Raw genomic sequence first — 26950 nt, forward strand, 5'->3', positions numbered from 1 at the left:
TCTGAGAGGGGAGGGGCGGGTCTGAGGCGGGAGGCGTGGGGCCTAGACCCCCGGGGCTGAGGGGGGAGGCGGGGCTGGGGGCCTGGACCCCCGGACCTGAGGGGGGAGGCGGGGCTGGGGGCCAGGACCCCCGGCTCTGAGGGGGGAGGGGTGGGGCCTGGACCCCCGGGTCTGAGGGAGGAGGGGCCGGGGGCTCCAGACCCCCGGGTCGTCAGCTGGGAGGGGAGTCGTGCGTCTGAGCTCAGCCTTCGGTTGTGAAAGGCGCAGGGCGCTCTCGGTTCTCCCAGGGCGCAGCGGTCTCTCCGCGCAGGTGGCCGTGGTGGCTGGGGACAGGGCCTCTGGGGGCGGGGCCTCTGGCCCGGGCTCCAGCCACCTGTCCCGGTCACCTGGTCAGGGCTCTCCCGCATCTGTGCCTGTCCTCCCCCCGCTGTCACCGTCCTCCTCCTCTGACCACTCTTCTAGGCTTGCTCCGCCCTCCTCCTCCTCCTCCTCCTCCTCCTCCCCGCCCTCGCTGGACATGCTCCCCAAGCCCCCAGCTCTGTCTTTGTTCCCGTTTAACCCCCAGTCATCTCCCAGGAAGTCCAGGACGACCAGCGGGGGGCTCCTGGTCTCAGGATCCAGATCCAGGAGCCCCTGGAACAGGGCCAGAGCCGGGGGCGCAAACTGGTCCCAGGGGGGTGGCGGCCGGGGCGGCTGGGGCCTGGCGGTCATCCACCCCGCAAAGACCTCGAACTCGGGGTCAGGGGCCAGCGCCACGTCCCAGGGGAAGCAGGCGGTGGCTGCGCAGAAGAGAAGCACGCCGAGCCCCCAGGAGTCCAGGGCGGGCCGCAGGGGCAGGGTGTCGGGGGGCAGCAGGACGCAGAGCTCGGGGGGTGCGGAGGGCAGGGGCCCTGGGGGCGCCGGGGTGGGGCTGCCCTCGGGCCGGGTCAGACCCAGGTCCCCCAGGGCCACGCGACTGCACACAGGGTCGAAGACCAGCACGTTGTCGGGCTTCACGTCTGCGTGCACCAACCCCCGGCCATGGAGGAAGTCCAGGGCTCCTGCGAGCTGGGCCACCACACGCTTCAGCAGCAACTCTGGGAGGCCCTGGGGTCAAAGGCAGAGGGCAAAGGTCACCCTCCGTTCCTCCTCTTTGCTGCTTCCTGGGGTTCAGGAATCTGAATGCCAGGACTACTGGCTACCAGGAGTGTCTCTGACACATCTCCCAACACCTTCTCCCCCTCATCCTCAACCACCAGCTCTCCCTGTAGACCTGCCCTCAAATGTTTTCCTCACCAGGACCCCGCATCTCACCAGAAGCTCTGTAACTTCCATCGAACTTTGTCCTGACACTAACAACCACTCCTTACATTTCTTATCTTCTCTCCACAGACCACAAAGATCTCCAATGAAACCCTAAATCTCACACTTAACTAATGAACTTAACTAATCTTAGTCCTGTACTAATTGAGGTCCCATCTCCAACTCAGACCTAGTTCGAAAGTCCCAGCATTTACTTTATTAATTGATTGATAGATCTGTCCATCCAGCTAGCCAGGCAGTGAGACAGCAACCCATCCATCCTAACCCCAACCTGTCATCTATCCAACAGTCTACACAACAGGGTTCCAGTCAGTATCCATTCCACCAGCTAGTCAGCTGTTCAATAATTTGTCCAGTTATTTAGTATCTGATATCCATCCATATATTCCTCCATCCTTCAATCCATCCATCCATCGACCCACTCATCCACCCATCTATTCATCCATCTTTCCTTTCTTTCATCCATCCATCCACTCATTTGTCAGTCCACCCTGCAACCCACCCATCCATCCATCTATCCACCACCCAACCAACTATCCACCCATCCACCCACCCACTCATCTATCCATCCATCCATCATCCATCCACTCACCTATCCACCCACCCATCCACCCATCCATCCACCCACCCACCCACCCATCCATCCATCCACCCACCCACCCATCCATCCACCCACCCAACCATCCACCCACCCATCTACCCACCCATCCATCCATCCATCCACCCCCCCATCCATCCATCCACTCATCTACTCACCCATCCATCTACCCACCCATCCATCCCTCCACCCATCCACCCACCCATCCACCCACCCATCCATCCATCCACCCACCCATCCACCCATCCACCCAACCAGCCATCCAGCCATCCACCCAACCAGCCATCCAGCCATCCACCGCCCCATCCATCCATCCACTCATCTACCCACCCATCCATCTACCCACCCACCACCCACCCATCCACCCATCCACCCAACCAGCCATCCAGCCATCCACCCAACCAGCCATCCAGCCATCCACCGCCCCATCCATCCATCCACTCATCTACCCACCCATCCATCTACCCACCCATCCATTCCTCCACCCATCCACCCACCCATCCATCCATCCACCCACCCATCCATCCATCCACCCAACCAGCCATCAACCCACTCATCCACCCATCCATCCATCCATCCATCCATCCACCCACCCATCCACCCACCCATTCATCCATCCATACACCCATCCACCCACCCACCCACCCACCCATCCATCCACCCACCCATCCACCCATCCACCCACCCATCCATCCATCCACTCATCCACCCATCCATCCATCCACTCATCCATCCATCCATTCATCCATTCATCCACCTATCCATCCATCCACCCATCCATCCATCCATCTACCCATCCATCCACCCATCCACCCACCCATCCATCCATCCACTCACCCATCCACCCATCCACTCATTCACCCATCCATTCATCCATTCATCCACCTATCCATCCATCCACCCATCCATCCATCCATCTACCCATCCATCCACCCATCCATCCATCCATCTACCCATCCATCCACCCACCCACCCATCCACTCATCCACCCATCCATCCATCCACTCATCCACCTATCCATCCATCCACCCATCCATCCATCCATCTACCCATCCATCCACCCACCCACCCATCCACCCATCCACTCATCCACCCATCCATTCATCTAGCCATCCATCCATCCATCCACTCATCCACCCATCCATCCACCTAGCCACCCACCCACCCATCCACTCATCCACCCATCCATCCATCTATCCATCCATCCATCATCCATCCACCCATCCATCCATCTAGCCACCCATCCATCCATCCACTCATCCACCCATCCATCTAGCCACTCATCCATCCATCCACTCATCCACCCATCCATCCATCCACTCATCCACCCATCCATCATCTATCCATCCATCCATCATCCATCCACCCATCCATCCATCTAGCCACCCATCCACCCATCCACTCATCCACCCATCCATCCATCCACTCATCCACCCATCCATCCATCCACTCATCCACCTATCCATCCATCCACCCACCTATCCATCCACTCATCCACCCATCCATCCATCCACCCATCCACCCACCCAACCAGCCATCTACCCATCCACCCATCCACCCACCCATCTACCCATCCACCCACCCAGCCACCCAGCCATCTGTCCCTCCAGCCTTTCTTCCATCATCCCACTATTTCCCTCCTTATCTCCCTTGCTTCCTTTTTTCCTCCTCTTTATCCCCAAACTTATCTGAAATCCAAAGTTTATTCCTAAAGATGAAAGTGAAAGTGAAAGTCAGTTAGTCACATCCTACTCTTTGTGATCCCATGGAATGTAGCCCACCAGTCTCCTCTATCCATGAGATTCTCCAGGTTAACAATACTGGAGTGGGTTGCCGTTCCCTTCTCCAGGGGATCTTCCTGACCCAGGGATCGAACCCAGGTCTCCTGCATTGCAGGCAGATGTTTACTCTCTGAGCCACCGGGGAAGCTATCCCTAAAGATGACCCCACCTTAACCTCACATTCAAGTACCCCTAGAAGGTCATGGATTCAGTCCAGACCTGGTCTTTCTAGAGAGAACTCCATTACAGTCCCTCTCCAACTCCCTGTATACACAGACACATCCTCAGCCATCTCTGCAGCTGCACACATGGTCTTCTCCACACTCACAGTTGGCCTGTCATCAACTTGAAGCTCAGCTCATCCAACTCCACCCTCACTCTTTCCCAGTCCCACTGCCATTAAAATCCTATCTCTCCCTCTGTGCCCACCCTCTCATCAGACCTGATCTGTCCTCTACCTCAATCCCAACCTGTCGTCCAGGCTAGCTTGTGTTCAGATGGTTGGATGGATTAGGGCTGGGGTTAGTCATGGAACTGCGCTGAGAAAGAGAAAGAAGGAGGTTGCCTGGAGGAGGGCATGGCCACTCACTTCTGTGTTCTTGCCTGGGAAACCCCGCAGGCAAGAACAAGGAGCCTGGCAGGCTACAGTCCACGGCTGCGCCAACGCCCTTGGGGGCTTAGTGGGGAGCTCCCTCTGGGAGTCAGGGTGGGGGACAGGCCCAGGGGAGGGCCGACATCAGACCTGGACAAGCCCCCCGCCTGCCCGCCTCACCCGTTCCTGCAGCATCCCGCTGAGGTCCCCACAGGGTGCGTACTCCTGGGCGAAGGCGAAGTGTCGCGGGGTCTCCAGCGGTCCCGCCAGCGTCTGGAGCAGGCCTGGATGTGACGACACACAGCGGCCCACACAGAACTCTCTCAGGAAGGTGGTTCTGAAGACTGAGGCCCGAGGGAGGAGCTTCAGAGCCACGGCCCGACCTGCCAGGGGGCGGGGGCAGAGGGCAAGTCAGGGTGCCCTGAGCATCCAACCTGGGGCGGGGCACGGTGCTTGACCTCTGCGTGCCTCTCCTGTCTCCATCTGTGGGGGGTTGGTTAGAGGCCCCCTTCCCTGGGGACTCTCTCTGCTCTGTCTCAGATTGCTGTGTGACCCTGCACCACTGCCTGACCCTCTCTGGACCTCCGTTTCCTCTCGCGTGAACTGAGGGACGTGGCAACTGGACTAGCAATCCTAGTCGTGATCCTGCCTCGCTGTGTAACCTCAGGCAAGCCTCTCCCACTCTCTGGGCTAGAGCTCCGGTTCCTTGGGCGATCACAGAGCTCTTGACGTTCTGAGGGCCCCATCGGGAGGAGTCCTGGTCAGCTCCCTGAAGGGATGCTCCCTGTTGCGGTGGGCATGAGTTCCCTAAGAGGGGGCCATCCTGGGGTCTGCCCTTCGGTGGCCACACTCACCCCCTTGGCGAGGCCGGGCAAGCAGCACGTGGCCGTAGGAGCCGGAGCCGAGCCTCCGGATGAGGCGGTAGTGGGCTCGCAGACTCCGCACGGGAGTCACCCTGGAGGCCGTCAGGTCCACGAGCCTCTGCAGGGCTGTGGCTGTGTCCTCCTGCAGGAGAGGGACGGGACGGGGGGTGGGGGGTCAGTCAGGGCATCGGGCCGAGCCGGGGGGCCCGGGGGCCCGGGGTCACTGTCCCCAGCGAGGAGGGTGAGTCACAGTGACTCACCCCGCCTCAGGCCACCTGTTTTCGGGCCTTGGCTGGGTCACGGGTGATTGTCTCAGTGGCCCTGCCCACGGTCATCTGGGGCTCCCCCCAGAAGCCCCCAGCCCCACTTGGGGCCGCCTCCTCCCCAGCCCATGCCCCCTGCCCCGCCCGCCTCTCTCTCCATCCTCCTCTCTTCCTGTGTCCTGCCCCTCTATCTGGGGACGTGTCTCCCGGGGCCCCAGTCTTGCTACGTCTCCTCGGGTTCCCTGGGTCTTGGATGTCTCTGTCTCCCTGCTCTCCTGTTGTCTCTGTGTGTCTCTCCATGTCTGCCCCTCAGCCCGGCCCATTCCTCCTCTCTCCGTTATCTCCTGCCTCTCACCTCCGGGTCCCCATCTTCCTGCTTCTTGGGGTCCCTGAGCTCCATCTCAGGGTCAGGCCAGCACGCCTGGTCTGGGCTCCCCGAAAAGCCACCCGCCCACCAAGCCCCGCTGCAGCCCTGAGCGGAGCCACGGCTGGGGGGTTGGTCTGCGAGGCCCACTTCCGTGTCCCCACTGCGTCTGGGCTGGCAGCCTGCCCTGCGCAGCCGCCCCCTCTCCTTGCACCTCCCTGGCTCGGTCCAGCCCGAGTCTGAGCGCCCGAGGTCTTGGGGTCTCCCTGCCCGTCTGTTGGTCCCTAGCCCCCCACTCTTGTCCCTAGGCTCTCCCCACTGTGGCTGCCTGTCCGTCCGTCTTGGGAGGCCCCGTCTGTCCCCTGCCCTGGGCGCCCTCCCGTCTGTCTCCCTGCCGTCTTTGTCTCTGCCTTTGTCCCTCCCTTTTTCCGGCCGGGACAGCTCAGAGACATCCCGTCCCCCCACACCTCCCCGCCCGCGGCCCCCCTTCCTCCCCCGTCCAAACTTAGACCAGCCTGGACTCTGGGCTCTGCTCCCAGGACAGAGGGGACAAAACATAGCCTGAACCCCAAGGGCTGGGCCGGAGGGCAGCAGGCAAAGGGGAGACGGGTGCTTTGTGCCCTTTACCTGGGACACGGGCCCTGGGCTATGTGCATCTAGCCTCCCCCGTGGCCTCCAGAGGCCGGGAGCCCACTCCCAGAGCCCCTTCATGGAAGAGCCCCCACAGTCGCCCTCAGCCCTGGACTTAGGCCCCCGGCCCCTCCTTGCTCAGGCCCAGGAGCTCTCAGCCCCTGATGGAGCCCCTGGTGGGGGGCAGGCTTCCGTCCTGGACACAGCAAGGCTCTGCGCCCAGCTCCCGGCTTGGGCCTTTACACTGGGTCCTCCTCGGCACCCCCAGAATGGCGGGGACTTAGCCCCAGTTTCCAGAGTGGGAAACTGAGGTTCTGAGCGGCGAGCAGGTCAGAGGGGAGGCGGTATGGGCTGGCTGGGCCAGGCCTGTGTGACTCAGCCTGGTTGCTTTCCACTCCTACTACAACCTGCTATTAATAAAAGACGCGGCTTTTGGAAGGGTCCCCGGACGCCGGCTCGCGTGTCCACTCCGGGAGCCTGCGCAGGGCTCAGGGTTAGGGGAGCTGGCGGCAGACGGAGCCGCCTTTGGTCTTGGACTTTCCGGGGCTTGTGGAAAGTTGTGAGCACAGATCAGAGTAAGGAAAGGCCGCACCCGGCGGTCCACTGACCAGATTTCATGCATGTTCCCTTTTTTTGGCCCTACTGGCTCTCTCTCTTTTCTGTTGGGGCAATGGTGTGTTTGAAAGTAAATTGCAGCCCACGGAAGTCTTCTAGGGCAAAATAAGGCACCGTCTGGTGTTTGATTTCAAATACTCCTGTGTTGGAAAATCAGGACTCCAGTGAGGGCTGGGATCGGGACACAGCTGCCCATGTGTTGCTGAGAACAAGAATGTGCCTTTACTCTTTAGTTTTGGTTCTGCTGGAAATTTTCCCTCATAAAAAGCTAAAAGCGATTCAGTAGGCTTCAGACATCACAAACTGTGCCTCAGGTTTCCGTCTCCCATCAAAGGAAGGAAAATTTCCAGCTCAATGGCAAAACTTTTTTCAATCACAAACGGTAATTCTTTACAATGAACTGACACCCAGTCTGCCTTCCGCGGCCCCCCGTTTCCCCAAACACGCCTCCTGTGGCTGCTTTATGGGGTCGGTAGTCAGTGTGGACACAGCCCTGGGGAAACGGCAACACCCTGCCTTTCCTAGTATTTCGGTTTCCCTCAGAGCATCACTGACTCAACGGACATGAGTTTGGGCAAACTCTGGGAGACAGTGACTCACAGGGAAGCCTGGTGTGCTACAGTCCAGGGGGCCGCAAAGAGTCGGACACGACTGAGCCACTGAACAACAGCAACACAGCGTATTACTGATTCAAAAACTAAAATTAAATAATGCATTGGAGACTTTTCATTCAGTGCTGATCTGGTGTCAGGCCCTCCCTGGCTCTTTTTTTGCTTTCTGTTCAAGACTTAAGGAAGTCCTCCTTACATGTTTTTGCTGAATAAAATGATGGCTTCCAATTTACAGATGGGGAAACTGAGGCAGGGGCCGGCAGGTGGCGACAGGTAGTGCTAGGGTCCCCGAGTTTCTGGAGACTCCAGGCTATCTTCTGCCCCACCCCCCAACCATGCAGGCTGGAGCTGAGCCCCTGCCCTGGGGGCCTGGGGCGGCTGTGAGTGTGTGGGGAGGGCTGTGGGAGAGCGGGTGCCTGCAGGCCAGCTGCTGGGCGGGAGCTGAGAGATCAAGCTGCAGAGCTGGCCACCTGGGCCCTTGGGGTGAGGGTCAGAGGGGCCGCTGCAGGCCTCCGCCCTCCCCAGTACCTGCCCCCCCTCCACCAGAGGCTCACCGATGATCCGCAGAGCTTTGCACCTCCCCATTTAGTAACACTGTCCCATGGGGTCACCCGGAGTGACCTGGAGAGGCAGGTGTGCCGGGGGACGGGGTGCTCCGGCCCTGGCCCCTGGGTGCACACACCCCTGGGTAAAGCTGGGCTCTGGGCCTCCCCTCCCCTTCCCGTGGCCTCTGCTCTCTAGCCCAGGCGCTCTGCTGGTGACCTCCTCCTGCCTCTGACCCCCGGCCAAGTGTCCAGCTGCCTCCCTGCCTCCGTTTCCTCCTTAAGAAACGGGAGCGATTGCTGGTCCTACTCAGAGTGTACTGTTAAAGAAACATCTAACATTTGTAGCATACATTTATGGTGTATGTTGATTGTATCTAACACAATAATAAATGCAATATACATGATCTGATATTATATACACCATGTCTGGAGAAGGGAATGGCAACCCACCCCAGTATTCTTGTCTGGAGAGTCCCTGTGGACAGAGGAGCCTGGTGCGCTACAGTCCATGGGGTCACAGACAGTCAGACACGACTGAGCAACTTAACACACACATGCAGTATGTACTATCATATACATTATATCCAGCATTTATTTATATGTTATTTATATACTTGATATCTTTTTCCAAATAAAGATTACATAAAAACTCCAGTATTCTTGCCTGGAGAATTCCACGGACAGAGGAGCCTGGCGGGCTACAGTCCATGGGGTTGCAAAGAGTCGGACACAACTGAAGCCACTTAACATAGCAAAGACATAAATAATTAACTTACACTTCAAAATAAAAAAGAAAGAAAGGAAAAAGGAATTCCTTGGCAGTCCCTTGGTGGTTAGGACTCTGCGCTTTCACCACCAAGGGTCCAGGTTCGATCCCTGGTTGGGGAACTAAGATCCCACAAGCCACAAACAAAAAAAAATTGTACTTCAAAGGCTGAGCAGTTGATAGCTTACCTGCCCACCCCCCAACCCTGCAACTCCCCACCATCCTTGGGCCAAAAGAAAAAAAAAAGAGATAAAAAGAAAGAAAAGCCCTACCATTAAATCAGTGTGTTTCATCTGTAAAGAGTAAGACTTTAATTGGGAAACCTTAACTGTTGGCGGTTATCATGGTGCATCATGAGGACTGGGCTCCCCGCCTGCCCTCCTGTGTTCATGGCACTCACGTCTGTCTCAGTCACACCCACGGGGTGGGTGGCTTTATTTCTACATACACTGGATTTTTGTTGTTGTTGTTGTTCAGTCACTTAGTCACGCCTGACTCTTTGTGACTCCGTGGACTGCAGCACGCTTCCCTGTCCTTCACCATCTCCTGGAGCTTGCTCAAACTCATGTCCATCGAGTCGGTGATGCCATCCAACCATCTCATCCTCTGTCGGCCCCTTCTCCTCCCACCTTCAATCTTTCCCAGCATCGGGGTCTTTTCCAATAAGTTGGCTCTTCACATCAGGTGACCAAAATACTGGAGCTTCAGTTTCAGCACATACACTGAATAAACACTGTTAAATAAAATAATGGACGAAGACACTAGACGTAGGACCTGCTGCTACTGCTGCTGCTGCTAAGTCACTTCAGTCGTGTCCGACTCTGTGCGACCCCATAGACGGCAGCCCACCAGGCCCCCCTGTCCCTGGGATTCTCCAGGCAAGAACACTGGAGTGGGTTGCCATTTCCTTCTCCAATGCATGAAAGTGGAAAGTGAAAGTGAAGTCGCTCAGTCGTGTCCGACTCCTAGCAACCCCATGGACTGCAGCCTACCAGGCTCCTCCGTCCATGGGATTTTCCGGGCAACAGTACTGGAGTGGGGTGCCATTGCCTTGTCTGAGACGTAGGACCTAGAATAGAGCAATTGCTTATCCATATGATTTCCGGCAACAGACACACTGATGACAGTTACAACAGGCCAGATACGGTTCTGGGGGCTTTATCCCCCATCCAGGAGTTTCACAGAACCCTCACCATCGACCTGTGATCCTAGTTCTAGTATTTTTCAAAGCCACACATGCCCCCTCACTGTCTGTCTGACCAGGTCATGTAGCAGCACAAAACTTTGCTGTGGTTCCTTGTGCAAAAGAATGTCTCAGGCACACACGCCCAAAATATCCCGAATAAGCATAACTAGTGCCTCCCTGCCCACAAGCGTGCAGCTGAAGAAATACAACTTTTCAAACATAATTGGAATCCTCTGTGTACTTACCTTTCTCCAAATCCTCCCCTTCCGTCCCAGAAGTAACCACCGTCCCTAAGGAGACGTTTGTTATTCTTCATGTTAAAAAAGATACTTTTGCTACATATGTATGAATCCGTGACTGCCCTAGAGGATTGCCTTGCATGTTTTTTAATGTTGTATAAATAGTATCAGGTCCCTGACCTTTGGTAGGCTGCTTTTGTCCTCACCCGCTCAACCCTGTTTCTGCGTTTCTTCCGTGTTGTTAGAGGGACCTCAGGTTCCTTTCTTTGCAAAGGTGTTGAAGAATCTAGTGTGTGGACATGCTGTGCTTTACAGATGCATTCTTCTGAGCACAGACCTTTTCTTTTTCTCTCCTATGGTGCTCTTACAGGCAGGGGTGCAAAGGACATTTTTATATGGGTTGTCTGGTGTGAAGTAGTACACTTCATGGTGCACTGGCCTCAAAGTGGAATTTCTGGGTGGAAAGAAGAACGCGCAGCTAAATTCTTAGGTATTTCCACACAGCTCTCTCCAAGATGGCCGTATCTGATGTTGCTTTTCCAATTTTTATTTTTGAGTTCACGGGGCCCTTGGAGAGTCTGAAGAAAGCTGCAGGGACTTGCACTGATACACCAGCCACCAGCCGTGTGGGGCTCTTGGGCACTTGAAACGTGGCCAGGCCAAATTGAGATGCGCTGTGAATACAAAACAGACCCCGGCTTTCAAAGACTTAGCACGAAAAAGAGCATGTAAGCTATCTGTGGGTGACATTTCTATTAATTACATGATGACATGATAATGTTTTGGATATACAGTCGAGCTCATCGTTGGGCGGATTCCTGTATCTGCCAGTTCGCCTATCCACTGAGATGCCGCTGTGGCCCCTGGCGCATGCGCAGAGCGGCCAACACCTCTCCTCTCTGACACGTGTTCCCAGCTGAGGGGGAACAAGCTTGCATCGCAGTAAAGGACCATCTTTTTTTTCTTTTTTCGCAGTATTGGGCTTTTTGTTGGTGATTTTACTGCTTCAAACACCCGCTACTCAGGCCCAAACATAAAGCCCAATGCTGTCTCAAAAGCCTAAGAGAGCTGGGACATGCCTTATGGAGGAAACGATAGATAAGCTTCCTCTGGGCGTGAGAGCACTGTTGGCTCTGAGTTCAATGTCAGTGAGTCAACAGTGTGCATTAGACAAGGTGCCTTTAAGTGGAAACACACATAAAACAAGATTATGTATAAATCAATTAATAGCAACAACAGAGCGTGATCAAAGTCTATCAGGAGCCTAACCCTGTATTTCCCCTCCCACCCTGCACTAGTTCAGGATCAGTTATCCAGGGTTCACTATGCCGCTATAGGGGGCTTCCCTGGTGACCCAGTGGTAAAGAATCTGCCTGCAATGCCAGAGACCTGGGTTCGATCCTTGTGTGGGGAAGATCCCCCCAGGGGAAGGGAATGGAAACCCACTCCAGAATTCTTGCCTGGGGAAATCCCCACGGACAGAGGAGCCTGGGGGGAGCTACAGTCCATGGGGTCACAAAGAATCAGACACAACCTGGGCAACTAACACTTTCATTTCTTCATGCCGGGCTATAAAGCATCACTACCGTGAGTAAGGAAAAAAAATACACCGTATGGGGTGAACGAAACCATTTCACAATTACGTTCCGCTTGTCTCTTTTGCGTCTGTAAAAATGGAAGCACATGGCTGGCAGACGAAAGCGGTTCTGCAGACCCTCCCAGATCTCTCTAGAAGTCTAGAGGCGGTGGGCTCAGAATCATGGCAGTCTCCACGCGAACTGGGCTGAAGGCCAAGGTCATGGCCGCTTCGTCTCCCATGTGGGCCACCCTGCTGCCTCCACCTCCTGCAGGCCTCCAGTCTCCCCCCGCCCCTTGTCACCCCCAAAGCCATCCTCCTAACGCTCAGAGATAACCTTTGTCCCTCAGCCTCTCAGGACGACCCGCTGGCTCCTTGTTGCCCTCGGGGAAAGAGACCACGGTCCCCAGGCTGGCCTCAGAGCCCTCTCGGGGCTGGCACTGGCCCCGTCTTATCTGCCGCCCCACCCAGCTTCACCCAACACCCCAGTCACGGGGAAGGACTCACAGTCCCCGGAGGCGCTCTGCATCTCGCTCCCTCTCCTCCGGAAACGTGTGCGGGGCGAGGCGGCCGCTGGATGGACCAGCAAAGGGCGTGTGTCACGGCTTCATAAATCCCGCATGCTTAGCGATAATTATAGCCAGTATTTACGGAGCTCTGTGTATTACCAGCCCCTGTGCTAATCCTCGCAGCCATGGGGAAGAGGTAGGTCCTATTATTAGCTCCGTTTTATAGTTGAGGAAAGGGAGACTCGCAGAGATTAAATCTCCTGCCCGGCGTCCCGCTGGGGGTCAGCTGCGAAGTCAGGACTCACTCAGGGACAGGTGGGCTCCGTGCCTCACCCCCGGGGCCTCTCTGCTGGGCTGCAGGCTGGGGACACGTGTGTGTCGAGGATGCTGACTGCTTTGGTTTCCATTCAAAGGCAACACCCACATCCCCGGGGCCTAATGAGCCAAGAGGACCAGGTAGATTCCATCCCTGGCCCGAGGAGTCCGGAGGGTGCCCTGGACAAGGACACAGGCAACTGTGAAGCAGTGTATTTCCTGCTCTAACGGAGGTGACTCTGAAAGGTCCTGCTGGACAGTGGGTGAGGGAGAGACAAGGCTCTGAGACAGAGCAGTTGTGACTGGAACTCAAAAACAGATCGAGTGCGTGTGTGCTAAGTCACTTCACTCATGTCCACCTCTTTGCGATCCCATGGACTGTAGCCCGCCAGGCTCCTCTGTCCATGGAATTCTCTGGGCAAGAACACTGGAGTGTGTAGTCATGCCCTCCTCCAGGGGATCTTCCTGACCCAGGGATCAAAGCCACCCACATCTCTTGTGTCTCCTGCATTGGCAGGTGGTTGCTTTACCAAGTTACATTCAACTGCGGAGCACCTGCCTGCTGGATGTAGCCAGCAGGACTGCAGGTTTTAGGGACACATCAGAGCAGAGTGTGCAACCCCCACCATCAGAGACAAATATCAGAGATGGAGAGGGGACGAAATGGTTGCCCAGGAGATGGGTCAATGAGGAGGATGCCTAAGGGCTATCGTGTTTCTTTTATTCTTTTTCTTTCTGTTTTATTTTTTAATTATTATTATTTTGTCTTCTTTTACAGTGTTTCTTTTTGGGGTGATGGAAGTATTCTGAAATTGATTGTGGTGATGGTCACACAAGTCTGTGATGACACCAAATCCCCTGAGTTGTACACTTTAAATGGACGCATTGTAGGGTCTAGGAACTGTATCTCAATAAAGAGATAAAAACAATTCCTGTCCCAGTGAATCACGCATTCTAACCAGAAGCCCCAGCGACCTGAGGTATTGGACCCATGTCATTTTAACACCCCCTGTCCTGTATGTAACAGAATGATGTTCAGTCATTATTGTGGAAGAACTATCAGCATCCTTCTTGGTTTGTGGGGTTCTTTTTAATTTCTTTTTTAAAGTAAACTTATTTTTAAGAGCAGTTTTGGGTTTAAAACAAAATTGAGTGGGAGACACAGAGATACACCTTCTCGTTGTGGGATCCCCTCTACCTTCAAAGGTAACAATGGAGAATCTCCTTGCTTTTGAACACCCCTCCTGTTTTGAGTCTCCTTTTCCAGAGGTTGCAATGGAGGTCGCCTGATGAGGCCAGGCCCACTGAAGAGACCTTCCTACTGGGAGGTCACCTGATGGACCAGGCCCATCAAAGAGCCAATTCCTATTGGGAGGTCACCTGCTGGGACCAGGCCAATGAAGGTACACTTCCTACTGGGAGGTCACCTGATAAGGCCAAATCCACCAAAGAGCCAATTCTTATCTGAGATTTGGAACCTTAATTCCAGCTTCAATGTTCCTTCACAGCAGCACCGACATCCACATCTGATTGAATAATTAGGAAGAGGTGTGTGGTCACCCAGGGACCAGGGATCTTGGGGGTCATCTAACAATTCTCCCTAGAGAGCTGGGGTACAGGGTGGGCCTCCTGGGGGGAGGGGGAAGGGTCATTCCAGGCCAAGAGGCTGGCCCGTCCCTGGCCACAAGGCCAGGCAGCATGGTCTGTGCTGGTAACCAGCGAGTTGTTGTGGAGATGAAACCAGAAAAGGCGTGTGAAGTGCCTGACGCCAGCAAACAGGCCAGATAACAAGTAGTAGCGTGCTGATTATCCCATTATTAGAAGTCTGGAGGCCGCTCAGCTCTCTCCCGGCCACCCCAGCTGGGTCACGTCCCTGGCTTCCCGCCAGGACCCACCAGTGCCCCCTCCCTCCTGGAGGTGAAAGAGCTGCTTTGGGAGGAGGGCGGAGGAGGGCAGCGGGGGCTCGGGCGGCCGGGTGAGTGGCGGGGAGTATTTGCAGAGCGCGGGTCGGTGCCAGGCACAGGGCCGGGCGTGGCGAGATAAGAGGCCACAGGAGGCTGGGGACTTGGCCTTGGCAGCTGAATTCCAAACTGCCCTCCAGGGCTGCTGAGAGCAGAGGGCTGAAGCTGCCGTGGGGCTGGTGCCCGGGAGAGGCGGGTGAGCTCCGGGCAGGTGGCCGACCCTGTGGGCCTCAGAACCCCTCCCTGGCTCAGCTCCTCAGCCTGTCTGGGACAAATCCCCAATCATTGTTCAGTTGCTCAGTCAAGTCCAATTCTTTGGGACCCCTTGGACTGTAGTCTGCTAGGCTCCTCTGTCCATGGGGTTTTCCAGGCAAGAAAACTGGAGTGGGATGCCATGCCCTCCTCTTGGGGATCTTCCCGACCCAGGGATCAAATCTGGGTCTCCTGCATTGGCAGGCAGGTCCTTTATCACTGAGCCACTGAACCACCAGGGAAGCCCAAGTCTCCCGTTACCTCTCCTCAAAAGCCCTCCTTGATCAGCAGGCTGAAGTCTCGTCTCTCGTCACATGCTGGCCAGAAGCCCTTGCTTCCCGTTCAGCACTGGTTCTCTCTCTGGTTTTGATTTTTTTATTGAAGTGTACTTGATCTCCAGTGTTGTGTTAGTTTCAGATACACAGCAAACTGCTTCACAGTTACACAGTTACACACAAGTGTGTGCATGCTCAGTTGCATTCGACTCTTTGCAACCCCATGGGCTGTAGCCCACCAGGCTCCTCTGTCCATGGGATTCTCCAGGCAAGAATACTGGAGTGGGTTGCCATTCGCTTCTCCAGGGGATCTTTCCCAACCAGGCATCGAACCTGCGTTTCCTGAGCTGACAGGCAGATTCTTCACCACTGAGCCACTGGGGAAGCCCAGTTACACACACAAACACACACACACTCACTCTTTCAGATTCTTTTTCTGGGGAAGCCCCAGTTACATACACACACAGACACATACACACACATACAGTTTCAGACTCTTCCTGGGGAAGCCCCAGTTACACACACACAGAGACACACACGCTTGCACACACACATACTCTCAGATTCTTTTCCCTTATAGGTTACTACAAGACACCGAGTTCCCTGTGCTTCTTTCCCTTGACAACACATGGCAATCAAACACAGGTGAGTTTCTATGGGATTCATAAGGTGGCATTGGACGGTAATGTAGACTATTTATATGAGATAACGTGGTGTTTGTCGCTCAAAGTATAAAAGAAACAGCTGTGAATCCATTCGGGTTCAAATAAATGACTGAATACATAAATAAACAGAAGGGACAGAAGAATTCTCCCCCCAAACGTATCTGGATACAGCCCCCTCCAGAAGGCGGAGCTTTCTCCCCCTTCCTTCCGCGAGGGGCGGGGAGCTGCGCTCAGCGGTCTGTTAACAGAGTAGCGGTTGGGGTGGGGGTCACTCCGCAGCATGCAAACCTCCAGGTGAGGGGAGCATACTCAGTGACGTCAGGGGGTACCTGCGTCCAGGAGCCACGGGGCGCGTGGGCGTGGCCTATCGTCCAGGAATCGCTCTGGACGGCCAGGGTCGTGCAAGACCCAGGCAGCCTCAGGAGTGCACACAGACCAGTGGAGGCTCAGGGGGCAGGACGGAAGGCCGCACGGTGTCCTGGGGGTGAGGCGGAGGGCGGGGGTCCTGGGACAGAAAGACAATAGGGAAAACAAGCGAAATCTGAGGAAGGGCTCGCATTTGGTTGATAGAAACCTGCTGATATTGGCGTCTTGGTTTTGGATGGTAAGGACATGATGATATTTGGGAAACCTGGGTCAGGGGTACCCAACCTCAGTACCATCATAGCAACTTCTCTGTACATTTAAAATGATTCAAAAAAAAAAAAAATGATTCCAGAAGGAAGAAGTTATTTAAGAAGAATCTGTGCTACTTAGGTGTTTCTGTAAGCTCTCAAGGTTTATTGGATGGTAACATAACCTGCTGGAGAAGGAAATGGCAACCCACTCCAGTGTTCTTGCCTGGAGAATCCCAGGAACAGAGGAGCCTGGTGGGCTGCCATCTATGGGGCCACACAGAGTCAGACACGACTGAAGCAACTTAGCAGCAGCAGCAACATAACCTGCATGCTTTTCAATGAATTTAAATTTTAAATAGGACAAGGAAGTTAGGTAAATATTTGATATGTTGGTATGATACACATGCTGAAGTGTTTAGCAGTGATGTGGACTCATGTTTGCAGATTGCTTTGAAATGCATTTTTAAAGGATAGGTGGATAGAGACTGTCTGTATTTCTCCTCAAGTTTTCTGTGAACCTAAAATGGCTTTATGCCGGGGTCCAGCCCTGGTGGAGTCAGGGGTTTCGAAGGGGAGAGGGCTTCGGCGATCATCAGGAAACAATAGATCAATTAAGCATTAATTAAAGATATAAAGAGTGGTTAAATAAGGATAGCTCAGTGAGGAAATTCAGTGGAGAAAAGAGGCTGAATAATTCAGCCAGAAGGTGAGAGAAAGAACGACATGGGGAGACCAAGCTTCAGTGAACAAGGCCTGCACTTTATTTTCCAAAGTAGTTTTTATACCTTAAGTTGTGCGTAGAGGATAATGGGGGAAGGGGTAGAGTCAGCAGTAAGCCAGGCTTTCTTCCTGCAAACTTATCATATGCAAAGGTTTAGGTGATTTGCATCATCTTCTGGCCCGGAGGCCTGTTAACATTTTAAGACCCTTTCTTCAGAAAACTTATTTTTCTTTAAAGGTGATTAGTCAGGCGCCACCCTCCGAAAGCATCAAAGCTGCACTCCCATAGGGCAAAGTTGCGGTGGGCCACAACAAGAAAAAGAACCAACTCAAAGGTCCAAGGTTACAAACATTAAAGCTACTACTTACACCAATTATATTAATCAATACACTGCCAAGAACACAGCAGGTAAGGGATATGGAGACTTAGCAGCAAACATTGGCCCAACAAGTGAAAAACCCTTCACCAATACAATTTCTAATCAATCTTTTAACTGCTCAAAGGAATCTGTATTTAGACAGTTTAGAACATCTCATGCCTCTCACAGTTGGGAGGCTCTGAGCAATCACATGTGGCCGGAAAAACCTATTCAGGCAGGCTAGAGGACTTCCAAAGGAGTTTCTAGGTTGAAACACTATCACACCCAGGAACTTTATTAACTGGAGCTGTAAATTAACTCTTTTTTTCAGAGAGAGGTAGTGGGGGACAGCCCCCCGTAAAGTCAGAGGTGTAGGTGAGAGCACAAAGCAGAAAGTAGGCAGACTCTGGTTTTGGGGGTAGATGCTCGAGAATTTCCAGGGGGACTCCTGAGGCTCGATCCCGCCTTTGCGTATGCCGAGCCTCCTTCCTCATGACCTTTGCCATGGGTGAGCTCCTGCTCCCGGCAGCTTTAGATATTAAAATCTATTTATTTTTTAAAAGATGGACGGGGAGGTCCCTGGTGGTCTAGTGGTTATGATTCTGTGCCTTCGCTGCCATGGCCTGGGTTCAATCCCTGGTTGGGGGACTGAGAGCCTGCAACCCACGTGGCACAGCCTAAATAAACAGATGTATAAAGTGTTAAAAGGGAAAGGGAGATCAGGTCCTGCCAGCCTCTTCACGAGTCCCTGCGAGGCGCTGTCTGCACTTCACTGGAGCAGAGAGCAGGCTCCTGTGAGTTGCCGCTGGATCTGGTCCCGTCCCCTCGCTCATCTCCTCTCCCGTCTCTTCCTCCGCTCAGGCTGGCCTCTCTGCTCCCAGGACACACGGGTCACAGTCTCACCTCAGGACCTCTGCAGCCGCTCTGCCCTCCCCTGGGACACGTCCCCAGTTATCTTCGAGGCCCCCTCCTTCAGCTCCTGTTTGGACAGCCTGGAGTTCCCACTGCACTCCCACCTTGTCCCGCATCTCCCCACTCCACAACATCATCCCCTCTGAAGATGCTTTGTCTCTTCCCTGATCACTGCGTTTTCATGTCTGTATCCTCCCGCCAGGAAGGAGCCCCTCGTGGGAACGGCCTCGTGTCTGTTTCATTAGACAGCGTGTGAGCTAGCACGGTGCCCAGCCCAGAGTGGGAGTTCAGTGTTTTGTTTCTTTGTTTTTTAAATTTCATTTTCTTTGTTTATTTCATTTTCTCATTACTTTTTGGCTGCACTGGGCCTTCATTGCAGAGCACGGACTTCTCATTGTGGTGGCTTCTTTTACTGTGGAGACAGGCTCTAGACGCACAGGCTTAGCTGCCCTGCAGCATGTGGGATCTTCCCAGACCAGGGATTGGACCCATGTCCCCTGTATTGCAAGGCGGATTCTCAACCACTGGACCACCAGGGAAACCCAGTAAGTATTATCTTGAACTGATGTCCTGAGTATATTTATATGCATCCCCTACCGGAGCGTGAGGTTGTTTGCTGATCTGCTGATGTTTGACCTCTAAACACAAGACGCTCCGTAGAGTTTAGGATGAATAAATGAATGAACAGGATAAGGATGAATCACAGGCATTGGCATGGTGACAACCTAGACTTGGATTGGTTCTGGAGGTGGGGAGAGGAGATACAGTCTTGTGGGGCTGAGCCCTTACCCTGTGCGATCTGACGTTATCTCTGGGTGGACAGTGTCAGAACTGAATTGAATTCTAGACGGCCCAGGTGGCTCAGTGGTGAAGAATCCACCTGCCAGTGCCTGCCAGTACAGGGGTTGCGAGTTCAATCCTTGGGTCAGGAAGATCCCCTGGCAGCCCATTCCAGTATTGTTGCCTGGAGAATTCCATGGACAGAGGATCCCAGTGGGCTACGGTCTATGAGGTTGCAAAAGAGTGAGACATGATTTAGTGACTAAACAACAAAAGTTTGATAATGAATTGCTTGATGTGTGACCAAATGCCACAGACATTTGATGACTAGGAGTATCAGAGATGAAGTATTTCATGAGTAGCATTAGAGTAGAGTGGAGAAGAAAGACAGAAGAGTTTTCTTTACATACTTACAATAGTCATATTTGTAGGGACAAGAAGTGGAAGGGTGATTTTTGGGGGCCAGGTGGAGGGGAATGGAGAGTTATCATTGCTTAATGGGCACAGAGTTTCAGTTGGGGATGATGAAAAAGTTCCAGAGATTGAAGATGGTGATGGTTACATGACAATATGAATGTCCTTAATACCACTGAACTGCACACTTAAGGGGTAAAAAGGTAAATTTTATGTTCTGTTTTACCTCAGTAGAAAAAGAGCTAGAAAGTGGTGGTGTGGGAGGCGGGGAAGAGCACAGGCTTTGGGACCACTGTGCTCAGGGTCATATCGAGAACTGCCGCTTCCTACCAGACCTTGAGCATGTCCGTTCACGTCTCTGGACTAGAGTTTCCTTCTCAGGAAAATAGAGCTCCCTTGGGAAGCCTGCGTGTCTCTCTGGTGGGACTGTAGGTGGAGAATAGTCTGGCAGTTTCTTGGAAAGCTCACCTTAAACTTCCCACACACCCTCGCAATTCCGCTCCTGGGAATCTGCCCGAGAGAAACGGAGACACACGTCTACAGGAAGACTTGTACACACGTGTTCACAGCAGCACTGTTTTTTAAAGTTATTTATTTTTAATTGGAGGACAGTTGCTTTACAGTATTGTGTTGGTCTCTGCCATCCATCAGCCTGACCAGCCATAGGTACACACACACCCCTGCCCTCTGGAAGCTCCCTCCCACCTCCCACTCCTCTGGATCGTCAGAGCTTTGGGTTTGAGCTCCCTGTGTCTCACAGCAAGGTTCCACAGGCTGTCTAATTCTCCACATGGTAATGTATATATTTCAGTGCTGCTCTCTCAGTTCTTCCCACTCTCTCCTTCCCCCAGTGTCCACCAGTCCTTTCTCTATGTCTGTGCCTTCATTGCATAGCAGCACTATTTGTAAGAGCCAAAGAATGGATCCAACCCAAAGGCCCATGAATGGATGGAATGGAATATTATTCAGCCGTGAAAGTAATGGCATGCCGATACAATTTACAACCTGGATGGACCTTGAGGACATCAAGTGAAAGAGACCAGATACAAGAGGCCATGTGCTGTGTGACACACGTCTGTGGAATGTCCAGGAAAGACAGGTCTCTAGCGACAGAAAGTACATTTGTGTCTGCCTGGGATTAAAGGTGGAAGCTGGAAGTGCATTTAATGAGCAGAAGAGATCTTTGGAGCGGGGTGGGGTGGGGAGCAGTGATGAAAGTGTTCTAAAATTGGATTGTGGTGATACTTGCATGATCCTGTGAATTTACCAAAAATCATTGACCAGCACACTTAAGATGAGTGAATTCTGTGGAATGTAAGTGACACCTCAACAAATATGCTTAAGAAGAAAAAAACAGAGCCTATAATGGTATCTCTCTAATGATGCCATTGTGAAGACTGTGAGCTAATTTACATGAATCTCCTTAGAGACGTAGGGCAAATACTCAAGAAATCTGCTCTGTATTATTATGATCAAGTGTGACAAGATCGTCTGTGTAAAATGCTCACTCCAGGGAAAGACAGCAATCAACACAGAGTTAAGATTCACGAACAGCCCTAATATTGCTTTACAATAATACCAATCGCTTGGTTGGTTTACAATTTCCTGGGGCTGTCCCATGTACAGGGGCCTTAGTTTTCTCATCTGTAGAATGGGAGACGTGGACTGTGTCTCTAAGGCCCTTTTCTTGCCGTATGTCCTATATTTTGTTCTAGGAATGTTTCTCTTCAGATGTAGTGTCTTGAAGTATGAGTAAGCATGTGGGGTGGGGGAGGGTAGTGGGCACACCTGTAGTGGGGGTGCCTTGAGGCTTGGAGGCCAGGATGTGTGTGGGGGGGCCTTGAAAGGTGGATTATATGGCTGGGAGCTGATTGTGAAGGTCATATGGGCTTGGTGCAGGGTTCAGGGTGTGGAACCAATCCAGCCTGCATTGGAATCCCGCATCCACCGTTGCCTACCTATGGGACTTTGGACAAGAGAGTCCTGCTCCAAGCGGTGTTAACTCCTCTGGAAAATGGTGAGGATGTTCCCTGTGGGAACTATGATCCCCTGAGATCATATCTATATCAATAAGAAAGAAACAGCAGCAAAAACTTTCCCCCAGGTGTCAACCACTGTCTTCAACTCTTTCCACAAAGTGATTTTTTTTTTCAGTCATGCCATGGACCTTGTGGGGGTCTTAGTTCCCTGAGCAGGGATTGAACCCAGGACCTTGGCAGTAGGGGTCCAGAGTCCTAACCACTGGACCTCCAGGGAATTCCCCACAGTAATACGTTGATCCAAAGGGCTCAGTTCATGTTAGTGATCACAGAAGCAGGACAAATGCCTTCTTAGCATGAACCCTCAGTTTGCCTCTTCTATAAACGGGGCTGTGTAATCACCTTCCTCAAGCAGTTTCATCTGTGAGATTGTGCTGAAACGGTGTCTGGCCCGCCATTGGTGTGTGGTAATAGGGAGCCACTGAAGGTTCCTGGGGAGGGAGGTGGCTGGCCTGTAAGGAAACATACCCCAGCCCCTTTTCCCCCAGCACCCAAGGTGAAGTTATAGTTTCAGGTAGGATCTGGTGCACTGGAGAATGGGGCTTGTTTGGAAACTGTCATTATTCTGCCGATATGTGATTACCTCCCCAGCAGTCTGTGAGCTCCCCGAGGGCAGGTGTTCCTCTGGTCTTTGGCGCCAACATGCAGCCTGGGGTGTGGTGAATGCAGCACAAATGGAGACCTTCCCACGTGCCGGGCACCGTTCCAAGGGCTCGGCTACAATGCGTCTCGTTACATCTGGGAATTCTGCAAAGTGCCGAGTGGTCATCGTCTCCCCGGCCTGCCTCTCAGCCCCCATCTTCGCAGCTTCCCTCCTGCCCGCTCTCTCTGCCAGTGTTTCATCGCACCAGGGAAGCAGACACCCTCCCTGAGCCTCGAGCCTCCGTTTGCTGCTCTGGAAAACAAGGATGATGTCACCCGTCCCTCTCCTGGCCTCCCAGGTGTGGAGATAACCTAAGTAGTCAGGGCCACTCTCTGCACAGGGTGAGAGAGCCGTCGACGGGCACCCATGTCGGGGCGGGGGAGGGGGGGCAGGATGTTGGTAGGAGGAAAGAGAGGGAGCTTAAGGAGGACTGGCCTGGAGACATCCCCTCTCCACTACTAGGACCTAAACAAATGGGCTAAACACACACACACACACGCAGACCTCGAGGCTGTGTACACAATGACACTGCCCACCCCACCCATGATTCCTTGTGGTTTCTTAAACAGGGAGAAGCCACCCAACACACACACACACACACACACACACACACACACACCTGCTCCTTTGCCCCTGCTCTTCCCTCTTTCCACCGGTTCTTCATTCAGGTCAGAAGGTCGGAAGGTCAGAGGTCATCTCCCCAGAGGCCCTGCCGTCCCCTTGGGCTCCGTCTGCACAGCGCCCTGCAGTCCTCCTGGAAGCCCTTATCAGTACCTGATGTTGTGGGGCAGACTGGTTTATTACCTAGGACAGCGAGGTTCTGGTGGAGCGTTTGGTGATGTGGAATGTTTTAGATTTGTGCTGTCCAGCCGGGTAGCCACCGGCCACAGGGGGATACTGGGCACTTGAAACAGTGTGACTGAGGAGTGTTTAATCTTATTCTGTTTTAATTATTTTATCATGAATGTATTATTTTCCGTTTCAGCGGGAGCACCGCCTGGGGCCTGCGGCTACACCGTGTCAGCCGGTGCTGAGTGGCAGTCCCGGGTCCCCGCAGAGTGGCTTTCCTCTTCTCACGTCTCCAGGGCCTCACGCTGCGCCCAGGCAGTATTCGGTGAATGAGTGCATGTAGGGGTCCCCAAAGACCCCTGGGCAGAGGGCAGCTTGTTGTTTCCCACCCCTGGCTTTTCTCATGAGTGTCTTGCTTGGCTCGCGGGCCCACGTCCCCTGAAGTGGGGCTCTACCTTCTTCCACTCTGAGCCAAGGCTCAGGGCCTGGCGGACGCCGCCCTGCTCCCAACTTCCCCACCCCACTGGCCTTCCCCGTACAGACAGCCCCACTCTTTCCAGTTCCACAAACTCACATTTATTCACAGACGGACAAAGGGACAGGGACAGACCTTTGCTCACTGGGGACTGCCCCCCACCCCAGGATTCGGCAGTTCCAAAGAGGTGATGGTGTCCAGTGTGTGAAACGGGGAGGCAGCCAGGCTGGGGGGGGGGGTCCCCCCTTCAGTGTCCATCCCTCTGGCCAATGTCCTCCGCCTCCGACTCAGAATCCTGCCTACAGACGTGGGGCGAGCAGTTTCTAACCAGCATCAGGGGCCTGGGGGTGGGCGATGGGGACTGAGGGGCGTCCAGCCCCCGCCCCTAGTGTCGAGGGCTGGAAGGGGAGGGTGGGTTCACAGAGGAGGCTCCTCTCCTTTCACTTCCCTCCTCCATGCTGCAAACCAGGGGTGGCTCCCACGGTGGGGCTGAAGGGGGTGGGTGCGGGTCAGGAGGCCAGGCCCCCCAGACCGCGCAGGTGAGCCTTGCTCTCAGTCTCCTCTTCCTCCATCTCGAAAGCTGAGTGGTCTTGGCTGTCGAAGCAGGAGGCGCTGAGGAAGACAGGGGGTGCCGCCGCCGGCGACTGGGACGGGGACCCCGGGGATGGCGGCTCTTCCTTGATGTGGTCGAGGGGCAGCGGGAGCCCCTCGGTCTCCTGGCCCGCGGGGGACGGCGGGGCGCGCGGTGGCGAGGCCGGGGCCTGCATCGCCTGCTGCGCAGCAGCGGCCCGCTCCAGCTCGGCACGGTGGCAGCGCTGGTGGCGCAGCAGGCTGTAGGCGCGGGAGAAGCGGCGCGAGCAATGCGGGCAGGGGTGCGGGGCCGGGCCCCCCGCGTGCACCTGCGCGTGGCGTGCCAGGTCGGCCAGCCGCTTGAACTCCCGCTGGCAGCGCACGCACTGGAAGGGCCGCGCGCCCGAGTGGGTCACCCCGTGCTGCCGCAGGTGCGCCCGGCGCCGGAAGCCCTTGCCGCACTCTGGGCACCAGAAGCGGGGCTCGCCGGCCGGGGCCCGGGCCGGGGCCGCCTCGCCTCCGTTCTGCCCGCCCGGCCCCCCCTCCGCCCCTTCGCCCCCCTCGGGCCCCCTCCCTGAGGTCCGGCCGCTCACTGCCACCGCCTTGTCGTCCTTCTTGGCCGCTGCGGGCAGCGGGGCCAGCAGGCTGAGCGCGCCGTGGACGCGGCGGTGCTGGCGGAGGTAGGAGGCCAAGCGGAACGCCAGGCCGCAGTCCGTGCACACGAAGGGGCGGTCGGTGGAGTGGACCAGCCGGTGGCGGGACAGCGACCAGGGCCTGGCGAAGGCCTTGAGGCAAATGGAGCACTGGTGGCGCTTGGGGCGCGGCGGGGGTCCCCCCTCGCCCTCCTGGTCGCCCTCGGGGCGCAGGCACGGGTGCGCTTTGAGCTCGCCCTTGGTGGCAAAGGCCTCCCGGCAGCGGAGACACAGCAGCGTCCAGTCGGCCTGCAGCAGGACCTGCTTCTCCTCCTGCCGCCCAGCCGCCAGCGCCAGCTCGGCCCTGAGCTCCGCCGCCCCGGCCTCGGCCTCGGCCCCCTCCAGCTCGCGGGGCCCCGCGCTTGTGGCGGCCGCTGGCGTGCCTGGCTCCCCCGCGGCCCACGGCTCGGGCCGCGCCGCTGCCTCCTCCTCAGCCGCTGCGTCTTCCTCCTCGGCTCCGGCGCCGGGTGGCTGCTCGGCGGCCTTGTCCTGCGGGCCCCAGCCGGACTCGGCTGCCTCCTTGGCTGCCCTGTCGATGGCCAGCTCAACGCCGCCTCCTGCGTGCTCCTGGGCCAGGTGGCGCCGGAGTTGCGCCGGCTCGGGGAAAGTGCGAGGGCAGGCGGCGCAGCGCAGCGGGGGCTGCGGCCCGTGGCCACGCAGGTGGCGGGAGAGGTGGGCCGGCCGGCGGAAGGCCTTGGGGCACAGGGGGCAGGCGTGGGGCCGCAGGCCCGAGTGGCTCAGCCGGTGCCGGGAGAGGTAGTAGGGGAAGCGGAAGAGGCGGCCACACGTGGGGCAGGGCAGGGGCGCCCGGGGGGCTCCGGCGCCCCCCCGGCCACGGCCTCGGCCTCTCCCACGGCCTCTGCCCCGGCCACGGCCCCGGCCCCGGTGAGGTGGGCTGCCCTGGGCTGGTGGAGGGGGCTGCGGATCCATGCCTGTAAAGAGAAAGGGAAAAGACAGAGATATTGTTGCGGGGGCTGGGGGTGGGGTTGGGGGGGGGGCGGTGCGGAAATGCAGAGACAGAGCGATGGAGAGACTGAGAGGGTCAGAGGGTTAGCGAGGCAAGAGAGGGAGAGACAGACGGAGGAAAGGGGCCGGGGTGAGAGGCAGAGACCTGGAGAAGCAGGAAGATGGGACGGCGAGAAGCAGAAAGCAGGAGAGAGATGGGGACACCCAGCAGAGACAGAGATGAAGAGAAAACAAAGAGATGCAGGCAGAGATGGGGCCAGCACAGAGGCCAGCGGGACTGTAGCAGGATGGAGCTCGGAGAGACAGGGAGACAGAGAACGAGACGGAGACAGACAGAAGAAACGGGGGCAAAGTCGGTGAAGCGCTTTTCCTCCGGAGGGACCCGGCCGGAGCCTGCCGGGAGGGGCCGGGACACAGTCCCCGGTGCCAGAGAGGAGGGGGTGGGAGGCAGAGTCCGGAGGCCCCGGAAATGGAGTGTGGGTGCCCGGGTGGCCAGAGGCTGGGAGAGGCCGGGATAGGAGGGCTGGGAGTCCTGGGCTGGGAGGGGGCTCAGGGGCCCGGATTCCGGGGGCTGGGGGTGCGCGAGAGCTGGGGAGGAATTGCTGGGTACCCGCATCTAGACTTGAGTACCTGGGGTGGGGGGTGTGGATTCCGGGGTCCCCGGGGGTGGAGAGGGCTGGGGGAGGGGGCCGGGCGCCTGAGACAAGGGAGAGAAGGGGGCTGGGGGCCCGGGCCTGGATGCCCCCTCGGGAAAGGCCACTGGGGCTGGGTGGGGAGCCCCCGGCCCCCGAGGGGGGCCCGTCCCCCCACCGGGCCGAGCCCTCGGCCCCCCGCAGGCGTGATCAGCAGAATCGGGGCGGCGGGTAGCGGCCTCCCCAGCAGGGTTCTGAGCCCTGGGCCCGCGGCTCGGCCCGGCGCCCGGCCCTTACCTCCGCGCCCTCCGCCTCTCCGCTCCTTTCTTCCTTCCCCGCGGCCGGCCGAGCGCGGACGGCGGTGGCGGGGAGGCAGGGCCCCGGAGCGCGGTGGGGGCGGGGGCGGGGGAGGAGGCCGCCTCGGTGTCGCCGCC

General features: G+C 55.9%; 2 protein-coding genes across 2 annotated transcripts; both read right to left on the bottom strand.

Annotated features, from left to right (window-relative positions):
* Positions 1 to 113: 113 nt before the first annotated feature.
* Positions 114 to 12866, bottom strand: SBK3 (SH3 domain binding kinase family member 3). The gene is made up of 6 exons (XM_027514485.1): positions 12833 to 12866; positions 12439 to 12554; positions 10362 to 10406; positions 5128 to 5278; positions 4454 to 4656; positions 114 to 1086 (listed from the first exon to the last, which is right to left on the bottom strand). Exons 1-6 carry the CDS (start codon positions 12864 to 12866, stop codon positions 391 to 393), a joined length of 1245 nt encoding a protein of 414 aa, XP_027370286.1. The 3' UTR covers positions 114 to 390.
* A 10868-nt stretch (positions 12867 to 23734) lies between these two features.
* On the bottom strand, positions 23735 to 26931 carry ZNF579 (zinc finger protein 579). The gene is made up of 2 exons (XM_027514779.1): positions 26814 to 26931; positions 23735 to 25850 (listed from the first exon to the last, which is right to left on the bottom strand). Exon 2 carries the CDS (start codon positions 25846 to 25848, stop codon positions 24166 to 24168), a length of 1683 nt encoding a protein of 560 aa, XP_027370580.1. The 5' UTR covers positions 25849 to 25850; positions 26814 to 26931; the 3' UTR covers positions 23735 to 24165.
* Positions 26932 to 26950: the final 19 nt, after the last annotated feature.

The sequence above is a fragment of the Bos indicus x Bos taurus genome, chromosome 18 (genome assembly GCF_003369695.1).
Source record: "Bos indicus x Bos taurus breed Angus x Brahman F1 hybrid chromosome 18, Bos_hybrid_MaternalHap_v2.0, whole genome shotgun sequence".
NCBI lineage: Eukaryota > Metazoa > Chordata > Mammalia > Artiodactyla > Bovidae > Bos > Bos indicus x Bos taurus.